Source organism: Gekko japonicus, unplaced genomic scaffold, assembly GCF_001447785.1.
Source record: "Gekko japonicus isolate JY-2015 unplaced genomic scaffold, Gekko_japonicus_V1.1 scaffold1849, whole genome shotgun sequence".
NCBI classification, from domain to species: Eukaryota; Metazoa; Chordata; class Lepidosauria; order Squamata; family Gekkonidae; genus Gekko; species Gekko japonicus.
Window position 1 is genome coordinate 216,476 of NW_015172062.1, and position 11,147 is coordinate 227,622.

Below are 11,147 nucleotides of genomic sequence, written 5' to 3' on the forward strand. Positions count from 1 at the left end.
AGGAGGAGGAGGAGGAGGAGGAGATTGGATTTATACCCCGCCCTTCACTCGGAGTCTCAGAGCGGCTTACAAACTCCTTTCCCTCCCCCTCCCCACAACAGACACCCTGTGAGGTAGGTAGGGCTGAGAGAGCTCTTTCCAGAAACGGCTCTTTCTCAAGAGCAGCTCTTATCAGAACTATGGCTTGCCCAAGGTCATCCAGCAGGTGCAAGTGGAGGAGTGGGGAATCAAACCCGGTTCTCCCAGATTAGAGTCCGTGCGCTTAACCACGACACCAAACGGGCAGGGTACACAGAGCAAGAAGGGAGAAGCAGGGCCAGCAGGATATCCCCTCCCCTGTCGGTCCTCACATCTCCCCAACCTTTTATCTCTGTTCTGGTCAGAATTGCCAGCACCTCCCGTCTTCATCGCTGGTTCTGCATTTCACCAATGACAAGAACGTTCCACACTAATGAACCCATGAAGCTGCCTTATATGGAAACCGATCCTTGGTCCATCACGGCCAGGACTGTCTACTCAGACTGGTGCAGCTGCTCTCCAGGGTCTCAGTCAGAGAGGTCTTTCCCATCGGCTGCCGCCAGACGTTTTAACTGGAGATGTCGGGATTGAACCTGGGACCTTCCGCATGCCGAGCAGATGCTCTACCACTGAGCCACAGCCCCCCTCCCTAACTCTGCTTTTTCCTCTGCGACTAATCTTTCCAGGGAAATAACTCCAGCGTAGCTGCCGTGTTAGTCTGTTGCAACAAGAGTTTTGTGCATCTGAGAAATCAGGCTCTTGTCCACAAAGAAGAAGAAGAGATTGGATTTATACCCCACCCTTCACTACCCAAGGGAGTCTCAGAGCGGCTTACAAACTCCTTTCCCTTCCCCTCCCCACAACAGACACCCTGTGAGGTAGGTGGGGCTGAGAGAGCTCTTGACAGAAACTGCTCCTTTTCAAGGACAGCTCTTATCAGAGCTACGGCTTGCCCAAGGTCATCCAGCCAGGTGCAAGTGGAGGAGTGGGGAATCAAACCTGGTTCTCCCAGATTAGAGTTCGCGCACTTAACCACTACACCAAATCAAAAAGTTTAAGCTACATTTAAAAAATTGTCGTATTCGCTAAGGTTCCAGAAAGGACCCTGTTGCTTAAGCCACCTACTAAAAATACTGTAAAGTTCCCTTGGTAATTTCTTCCCAGTCTTCTCTTCTGCCACTTCTACTGAGCTGTGTCCTGCTGCTGCTTTATAAAAGAGCCACCAGCAGTGCATAAAATCCGTATTACAATGTCTGCATTTCTAGCAAAGACATTAACATTGTTTCTCCCCTCTTTGGGGGGAATTGCATGTGTTGTTTGCAAGCCGCACACACACACACCCCGATACCACTGTTCGGGCTAACCCGAACAAGGAAAGATGAAAAGGAACTCACGTAGAGGATTCCAGCTTTAACCAGACATAATGTGCTTGACAAAAGCTGAGGACAGAAAGAGAGGGTTCTTTTTTAATGGCATGTTATTGATACACCATCACAGAATCAGATCTGATCACCACATTGTCTGATCCCCCATGCGATCCAGCCGGCAGTGCACCACCAAGCGCAAAAGCCACCTGCAAAATGAGCTGCGGCTTCAAAAAATTCAAGCCACTAAACCAAGCCAAGGATCAGAGACACTTGCAGTCACTGGTCAAGCAAAGGCGTGGTGGGTGGGAAGGAATGCTTGTCTGGCCCTAAATACAGCCGCAAACCAGACTTCAATGATAGTGTGGACAAAGACTCGACCAGGTTTCCAAAAGGATTTTAACTGGAGCTCCATACTCATGCCACCCCACAGTCTATCGTCAGTTGAGGCCCATCCTTGGTGTCCCAGATGGAAACAGGTGGGAAGGAAGCAACCCAAGACCCACGCTCCCTCTAAGCTGTGGAGTCTTGTGAGCAAAAACTCCACTTTGTGAGCTACTGGTATTAAAGTTGCGAGCTGGCGATTTGGCTGCTGCATCAATTAGTTTGCCCCAGAGCCATCCTTCCTGAGCTGAGACAAAAATGTATGAGCCGGAGGCAAAAAAAAAAAGTGAGCTATCTCACACTAACTCAGCTTAGAGGGAACACTGCGGCCAAGACCACGGCGAGGGGGGGGGCAGCACACACTCTGACTGCAACAGGCCACAACTGAAGGTCCACTCGCACCAGTGCTGACCCCCAGCAGAAGCTTTAAGCAGCTGAGCCCCATGCTATTTACGTTACCAACTAGAGGCTGCCGACCCCAAAGGTGGCCGAGTACAAAGGTTAGCATGTCCTGGGACGAAAAACCACCCGAGAACTTTTCTTGAGCAGTGCAAACATTCACCGCAAGGGATTTCTTTTACCTTCATAGTTGATACAGCCATTGGCATCTTCCTGCCCTGCCATTAGCTGTTCGACTTCACTTTCCGTCATCTTCTCCCCTGGGAACAAAAGCGGGATATTATGCTGTGGCTGGGCAGATTTGCTCCTGGACCATGCACAGTCAGGCATTTGGCAGGTCTGTGTCTTCATGATCCAGAGATTCTCTGAGAGCAGCAGAAATTTCTGTATGGACTGGTGGGTCAAGCAACGTCACTACTGTAATACAGGGAACGGGACTATGGGTCTTACTACTAGCATGAATTTCCTTGAGTCGCAGTGAGAAGGGCAGATCAAAGAATGTGAACAAATTACACAGTGCCTCAGCAAGGTATCGATCAAGATGGGTAGCCTTGTTAATCTGCGGCAGTAGAAAAGCGCAAGACCCCAGGAGCACCTTAAAGACTAACCGAATTTGGGGCAGGGTGTGAGTTTTCGTGAGTCACTGCTCACTTCTTCAGATTTGGCATCTGAAATCATTCCACTTTCCGATAAATATGACTGATGGACTCTCACTCTAGCTGCATCTGAAAAAGTGAGCAGTGACTCACGAGAGTTCATTCCCTGCCACAAACTTTGTTAGTCTTTAAGGTGCTCCTGGACTCTTGCTCTTTTCTACTGAGCAAGGGCATATGTGGGGACTGCTTGACAAAAGTTGGCTGGGGCCTCCCAAGTTGGCTGGGGCCTCTTGTTCCCTGCACACCTGGTTCCGTGTTTGAAGAAGAAGAAGAGATTGGATTTATACCCCGCCCTTCACTACCCGAAGGAGTCTCAGAGCAGTTTACAATCTCCTTTGCCTTCCCCTCCCCACCACAGACACCCTGTGAGGTCGGTGGGGCAGAGAGAGCTCTAAGAGAACTCCTCTTGAGAGGACAGCTCTGAGAGAACTTGTGACTGGCCCAAGGTCACACCAGCAGCTGCATCTGGAGGAGTGGGGAATCAAGCCCGGTTCTCCCAGATTACAGTCCGTGCTCTTAACCACTACACCAAAGTGGCTCTTGCATGCGAGCTGCATCTGTCAGATCTCAGGGCATGGCAGACTGACAGGAGGAATGGGATTTCATGCTATTCACTTTAGTTGCACACAGCAAGGGCTTGTGGGGCGGAGCCAATTCCAAAAGCAGGAGCTCCTTCCCCTCTGCAGAAATTGCTGGAGCACCAGGACGCGACCTTGAACAAGCCCCAGGAGGGTGAGACCTTCTAAGACAGAGAGCCCTCTTTCCCCCTTTCAGGTAAGAGAAGAAGAAGAAGGGATTGGATTTATACCCCGCCCTTCACTACCCAAAGGAGTCTCAGAGCGGCTTACAAACTCCTTTCCCTTCCCCTCCCCACAACAGACACCCTGTGAGGCAAAAGAAGAAGAGGAGGAGATTCGATTTATACCCCGCCCTTCAGTACCCGAAGGTGTCTCAGAGGGGCTTACAATCTCCTTTCCCTTCCCCTCCCCACAACAGACACCCTGTGAGGGAGGTGGGGCTGAGAGTGCTCTGACAGAAACAGCTCTTTTTCGAGAACAGCTCTGACAGAACGATGGCTTGCCCAAGGTCATCCAGCCAGGTGCAAGGGGAGGAGTGGGGAATCAGACCCAGTTCTCCCAGATTAGAGTCCGCACACTTAACCACTACAACAAACTGGAGAAGTTACTGTATGGCTCGGGGAGCACCTGTCCAATGTAAAGTGTCCAATGGTTTCCTGGAGCAGTGGTGTTTGGGGTGGGGGCATTTAATGCTCACTCTTCCTTGACCAGAGCTTGGTGCTGTCTTTTTCAGAGGATGGAAGGCAGGTTGTAAACTGAGGCAGGTGGATGGGCAACCAGCCCAGAGCACCCACTCAAATGGGGGAGGGGGAAGCAACACTCAGCTGGACTGTTTTTCCTGGAATGGGGGGGGGGTGCCCAGAATTAAACTTTGTTGGTCTCCAAGGTGCCACGGGACTCAAGCTTTGTTCTGCTGCCTCAGACCAACACGGCTAACCCGCCAGGAGCTAGAACGGACAGCGACTGCTTTAAAAGATTCGCTCCACCAGGTGGCACCAAAGGTGGGTTATGGAATCCCTAAAGCATCTTTATAAATCCAGGGCGTTCTTTAACCTTTTGGAAGAGGCAGCCTATGCATCAGTGATGGCGAACCTTTTAGAGACCGCGTGCCCAAACTGCGACCCAAAACCCACTTATTGATCGCAAAGTGCCAACACGGCAATTTAACCTGAATACTGAGGTTTTAGTTCAGAAAAAACAACTCCTACATTAACATAAGATGATCCAAACAAGGTAAGGAAAGCAATCCCAAATGCTTTCGTTGACTTAAAATTATTTGGCAGAGAATCCCACACTTTAATGACGGTCTGGGCCTGGCTGGGGAGATGGCACACGTGCCCACTGAGAGGGCTCCGAGTGCCGACTCTGGCACACGTGCCACAGGTTTGCCACCACTGCTATACATCATTTGAAACACTCTTACCCACTTTTCTCTGGATCCAGGGTGGGGGGAGTGCTAAAAAAATCAAAGCCAAAGTACAAATCCTAACAAATACCAGCGCTCTAAAACCCTACTCCCAGAGGTGTGGCACGCGGGGGGTGGTGGTTCAGCCTCCTCTCCCCCACCAGGGCTATTTTTGGGCAGGAACGCACAGGAACGGAGTTCCGGCTGGCTCCCAAGTTGGCCACGCCCAGCAGGGACTCATTAGCATAACAGGCCACACCCAACAGCAGAAACTCATTCGGATTGGCTACATTAGGGGTGTGTGGCCTAACATGCAAAGGAGTTCCTGCTACAAAAACAGCCCTGGGTGTTGACAACAAACAAGGTAAACAGAATAACAAGCAAAAGGTGGGTGTGGCTGAATGACCACACTTCTGGTAACATGGGGATGTGGCCTAATAGGCTAATGAGCTGTGCTGTCAGGGGTGTGGCCTAACATGCTAATACGTTTCTGCTGTTGGGTGTGGCCTGTTATGCTAATGAGTTCCTGTTGGGCTTTTTCTACCAAAAGAGCCCTGCATTTATCTATTATTTATTTTGTTTACTTTGATTATATCTTGCCTTTCACCCCAATGGGGACCCAAAGTGGCTTACATCCTCGTCCCCTCCTCTATTTTATCCTCACGACAACCCTGTGAGCAAGGCCCCCCTCTCAGCCGTGGAGTCTTGTGAGGAGCAAACATTCCGCTTTGTGAGCTCCCGGCATTGAAGTTGCAAGCGAGCGATTTGGTGACTGCATCAATCAGTTTGCTCTGGAGCCCTCCTTCCTGAGCGGAGACAACAATGTACGAGCTGGAGGCTAAAAAACGGTGAGCTAGCTCACAACTAATTCAGCTTGGAGGGAACGCTGCCTGCGAGGTAGGTTAGGCTGCGAGTGTGCGACTGGCCCACAGTCTCCCAGCAAGCTTCCATGGCAGACCGGAGATTCGAACCTTGAGTCTCCCAGACCCTAGTCCGAAGCTTTAACCACTACACCACGCTGGTTCTCCAGCCACACTCCTGCCCTGGAATGGCTCCAGGGAGCCACTGTTTGCCACATGGACGCCAGACTTTTTTCCCTGTCACTCTACTGCATTTTTAATCCCCACCCGACCTCTAAAGAGCTCAAGGCCGTGCGTTTCGTTCTCCTTCTGCCGTATTATCCTCACAACAACCCTGTGAGGTTGGCAAGGCTAAGGGCTGATTCACACATCACACAGTCCTCATGCCCTCCATGGAGTTGCTGGAAGGACTTTCAATCAAAGTTGTGCTGGGAGTCCTGTGCTGGGAAGTTAATTCCCAGTTGAGCGTGTGCGCTATTTGGATTGGGACTATGATACACGGGGAGAGGGGATTTAAGCCTCCCCCGTGCTGTTTGCCCAACCTGCAACCAACTTGGGAAGCTGCTATTTGCCCTGTTGTCGAAACACCTCTAGCCCATCGGTTCAGTGGCTTCCTGTGGGGTTTTGGGTCAGGAAAACTGCAAAACAGGTGGGAAATTTACCGCCCCCCCCCCCGTGCCACAGTCCCAATCCGAATTTACTCAAAACATTTAAGAGCTGCCTTCCTACCTTGTGGAACTCAAAGCAGCTTAGAATGTAAATAAAACAACAATGATTAAAATACATAAATGACAACCATTGGTCACACACATGCACATTAATGAGGTTAACCTACTTAATTTTTAGGCAGGGCTTTTTGGGTAGAAAAAGCCCAGCAGGAACTCATTAGCACAATAGGCCACACCCAACAGCAGAAACTCATTAGCATATTAGGCCACACCCCCCATAGCACAGCTCATTAGCCTATTAGGCCACACCCCAAGCCTTCCTTTGGCTTGCCCGGGTGCCCTGCGGCTGTGGGGAGCCCAGGCAAGCCCCCCATTGAAGGGAAGGCAGTTTAACTGCCTTCCCCTTGGCTTGCCCGGGTGCCCCGCGGCTGTGGGGAGCCCGGGCAAGCCGGCCCTTGGACAGGCTGGGGAAGGCACGGGGAGGCCTGGCTCGCCCGCCTCGGAGTCTTTGGGGGGGGGGGCGCTCTCCAGGCCTTCCCTCTGTAGCCAGGCACACAGAGGTTTTGGCTGTAGTGCGCATGGCCAACTGTGAAGCCACTCGGAACTCCGTTCCTGTGCGTTCCTGCCCCAAAACTGCCCAGTTTTTAGGTCTTCAAAATGTTTCTATGCATTCCTTCAAGTTAGGATCCCCAAGGCCGCGAACATGAAAACGTTTCACATATTAAAAACAGCATTTAAAGTGTTTAAAAAAATTAAAACACAAACAAATGCACAAACAGAGAGGAGGGCTAATAAGAGTTAGTGAGGGGATGCCAGACACAACAAAAAAAGTCTTCACCACTGGCAGAGGAAAATGATACAGGGACACAGACAAATCTCCCCAAGGAGGGGCTTCCAGAGTTTCGGCGCCACGAATAAGGCGGCCCCTTCTCAGACTGCTACCCACCTACACCCAGATGGCCGGGGCATCAGAAAAAGACCCCCCAAAGATGGCTGGAGTGGTCGGGTAGGTTCATATGGAAGCCTACAACCCACTCCAGTCAGTATTTTGGCCACAGCATTCACAGTTTGGTGCAGTGGTTAGGAGCGAGGACTCTAATCTGGGAGAACCAGGTTTGATTCCCTACGCCTCCACTCGCAGCTGCTGGTGTGACCTTGGGTCAGTCACAAGTTCTGTCAGAGCTGTTCTGTCATGATCAATTCTCGAAAGAGCTCTCTCAGCCCCACCTACCTCACAGGGAGTCTGTTGTGGGGAGGAGAAGGGAAAGGGATTGTAAGCTGCTCTGAGATGCCTTCAGGTAGTGAAGGGGGGGTATAAATCCAATCTCTTCTTCTTCTCCCCCCCCCCACCCGTGGAACTTCCAGAGAGTCTTCAAGGGCAGTCCCATGTACAGCACACTGCAGTAATCTAATCTAGACGTTACCGGGGCATGCACCACACCAGGTTTTCTCTGCCCAGCCAGGCTTGCTGCTGGCTCACCAGCCAAAAGCTGGTGAAAGGCACCCCTGGCCTTTTATCCAACAAGATGCCCGGGTCCAGAAGCACCTTCAAGCTACAAACCTGCTCCTTTAGAGGGAGTGAGACCCTCCATACGGAGCAAGAGAGATCCCACTGCTTGGGCTAGGCCTTCCTCCCAACCAGTAGCACCTCCATTTTGTCCAGATTAAGTTTCAGTTTGTTAACCACCCTCCTCCGCCGCAAAATTGTCTCCAGACATGCTTCCACAGTTTCCACAGCCTCCCTGGGATCTGCTGAAAGCACCAAGAATGGCACTATCTGGTTGAACATCCACGAGGACTTTGCAACAAGCCAATTAGCCCTGCAGGAGTGCGATCGGCCCAAGATCGCCCAATGAGCTTCAAGGCAGAGAGCCAGACTTAAAGACAGGTCTCCTAAGGTCCTAGTGCAACCACTCTTCCAAAATGGATTCTGGAAAAGTCATGGAAGAAGTGCTGTGTGTGTACCCCGTCCCCTCCATCACCCATGGCTGTGTTTGCATCTTTCTCAGGGGTCATTTCGTAGAAAAAGAGGTGCAGGAGCTCATTAGCATAACTCATTTGCATATACCACACCCCCTGACATCACCGGAAGTGTGTCAGAAGGCAACACCCACCACTCAGGCTCCACTGGACTGTTTTGGATTGCTACCTATTGGGGCGGGGAATGTGCAGATCTCACAGAGGAGAGAGAGCTTGTACCTGAATAAAACTTGGTCTTAAAGGTGCCACTGGACTGTTTTGGGCCGGGGGGCCGGGGGGAGCTTTGCAACTTACCTAGCTGCTTCTTGCTCTGACTGAGGGATGCTGGGAGCAGGGGGTGGGGCTTGTTGCATGTGCCCGCCCCCAGGCTCTTTATTGCCGGAGCTCCGCTCCTGTGCGCTCCTGCAGGAAATGACCCCTGATCTTTCTCCTACCTAGAGTAGCAAGCACGTGGCGCAGTTCAGCCCCCATGACGGTGCCGTTCCCTTCCTTGTCGAAGACACGCAGCCCTTCCACAAAGTCCTCGAAAGTCCCCTGGTCCTTGGCTCGCGCAATGTGCTGCAGCATCGGGAGGAAAGTCTCAAAGTCCAGCATCTTCACGTTCATTTCTGAAAGGAAGCACAGGACAACAGCGGACTGACTCCCACTGTGCCACTACCAAAGGGCCAGCTTGATTTAGATTACATTACAGAACACTCTTCTCATCCATTTAGACCGGGGGTCCCCAACGTGGTGCCCGTGGGCACTGTGGTGCCCGCCAATGATTTATCGGATGCCCGCCAATAGTGGGTGGGACCAGGAGGGGTCCTTGCCCAGCTGGCTTCTGATTGGCTGTGCTGTGGTGACAACGTTTGCTTTTTTAAAGTCAGCCCTTTTCTTCACGGCACTTGATTTCCTCTGGGTGTGAGGGTGGCTCCACCTCCCACAACAGCCATTTTGTGACTGGCTCCACCTCCCGCAACAGCCATTTTGTGACTGGCTCCACCTCCCGCAACAGCCATTTTGTGACTGGCTCCACCTCCCGCAACGGCCATTTTGTGACTGACTCCACCTTCCGCAACAGCCATTTTGTGACTGGCTCCACCTCCCGCCCAGGCCTCTGTCCATCCCTGGCCAACGCAAAGTGCGCCCCCCGGTCCATCTGGCTGAGCACCACTTGCCTTCTGGTTTTGGTTTCCCCAGCACCCTCAGGACCTCCGCGTTGGTGGGGTTCTGCCCGAGGGCTCGCATGACGTCCCCGCACTGGCTGTACGTGATCTTCATCTCTCCAGTCGGGGTCCTGTCGAAGAGCATGAAGGCCTCCTTGAATTCTGTGCAGAGGGAAGCGCAGAGTTAGCTGTTATGTACTTGCTTACGCATTATGCTATGTAACCTACACCGGAGCTTCATGCGCAAGCTCCATTGACTCTCAGGCAGGGGTCATTTCGTAGAAGAAGAGGTGCAGGAGCTCATTAGCATAATTCATTAGCATAACTTATTTGCATATGCTACACCCCCTGACATCACCGGAAGTGTGTCAGAAGGCAACACCCACCGCTCAGGCTCCACTGGACTGTTTTGGATTGCTAGCTACTGGGTGGGGGCATGCAGATCTGTCCTCACAGAGGAGGGAGAGCTTGTACCTGAATAAAACTTGGTCTTAAAGGTGCCACTGGACTGTTTTGGGCCGGGGGGGGCCTCTGCAACTTACCTGGCTGCTTCTTGCTCTGACTGAGGGCTGCTGGGAGCAGGGGGTGGGGCTTGTTGCATGTGCCCGCCCCCTGGGCTCTTTACCGCCGGAACTCCGCTCCTGTGCGCTCCTGCAGGAAATGACCCCTGCTCTCAGGTATTCTAAACCCTGCAGTTGGATTGGTCGCTGTTGCGAAACAGACCAATCCGGGAAGACTCTGAACTTTGGTGGGAACGAATCCCATTGGTTGTAAACTCTCGATTGTAATTGGTCATTACTGTGCTAGCGGTAGGGTTGCCAGCCTCCAGGCTATATTTGCATATAACTCTTCCAGAGCCTTCCAGAGTCTCTGACCCTGCAATCCTCTCCGCCACTGAGTGACTCCAACTCCCTTTCCAACTCCTCTCAGGGTTGAATGGCGTGGGTGTGTTTGACAGGGTGGGCTGAGGATCCCTGGACCCAATCCACTTTCTCTACAGTCAGACAGCAGCTGCAAGGAAAGGCATTTCTGAAGTCCAAAGGAGCCCAATTCTTCTTGGAACTGCAGCACTAAGACCTTCTCTAAACGGCCCCCAAGAACTAGTTGCATAACGTTGGAGCTCCGTGTGGAATATGGAGCTCCAGAGTTATATGCAAATAGGGCTGCCGGCCTCCTGGGGGTGGCTGGAGATCTCCTGCTCTTACAACTGATCTCCAGGCAACAGAGATCGATCCACCTGGTGAAAACGGCCGCTTTGAAAGGTGGATTGTAGGGCATTGAAGCCCCTCCCCTTCCCAAACCCCGCCCTCTCAGGCTTCACCCCCCAAATCTCCAAGTATTTCCCAACCTTATAGGCAAATAACTTCCTGCTGGGGCAGTTTTGGCTTGGGGAAAACCACGGAGGGGCAGGCAGGAGCCTCTCTTCATTCTGCAGTTCTGAGCAGGATGGGGCTCCTGTGGACTTTCCCTCCGTGTGACTGCAGGGAAAGCATGGTGGGCCTGGGGAACCCCAACCCGACTTGCCGAAAAATGGAACGCGTCGTTTGGCCCTCCGAGACCTTGCAAAAAGAGGCAGGAGCCACAGCAGTCTTGCGCATTATGTACGTGCATCAGCAACTGGCCCTTCCAAAAAGCATTAGAGAGCCAGTTTGGTGTGGTGGTTAAGTGCGCGGACTCTAATTTGGGA

At 52.1% G+C, this 11,147-nt stretch overlaps 1 protein-coding gene across 1 annotated transcript in view; it reads right to left on the reverse strand.

The window, feature by feature from the left end:
* MYL4 (myosin light chain 4) overlaps window positions 1-11,147 on the reverse strand; it is a 25,437-nt gene that overhangs the window by 1,687 nt on the left and 12,603 nt on the right. The window contains exons 3-6 of the mRNA XM_015420790.1: window positions 9,473-9,622; window positions 8,747-8,920; window positions 2,348-2,425; window positions 1,413-1,457 (exon numbers count right to left, since the gene is read on the reverse strand). Of these exons, the coding sequence (XP_015276276.1) occupies window positions 1,429-1,457; window positions 2,348-2,425; window positions 8,747-8,920; window positions 9,473-9,622 (431 nt within the window). The 3' untranslated portion in view covers window positions 1,413-1,428. The remainder of the gene's footprint in view (window positions 1-1,412; window positions 1,458-2,347; window positions 2,426-8,746; window positions 8,921-9,472; window positions 9,623-11,147) is intronic.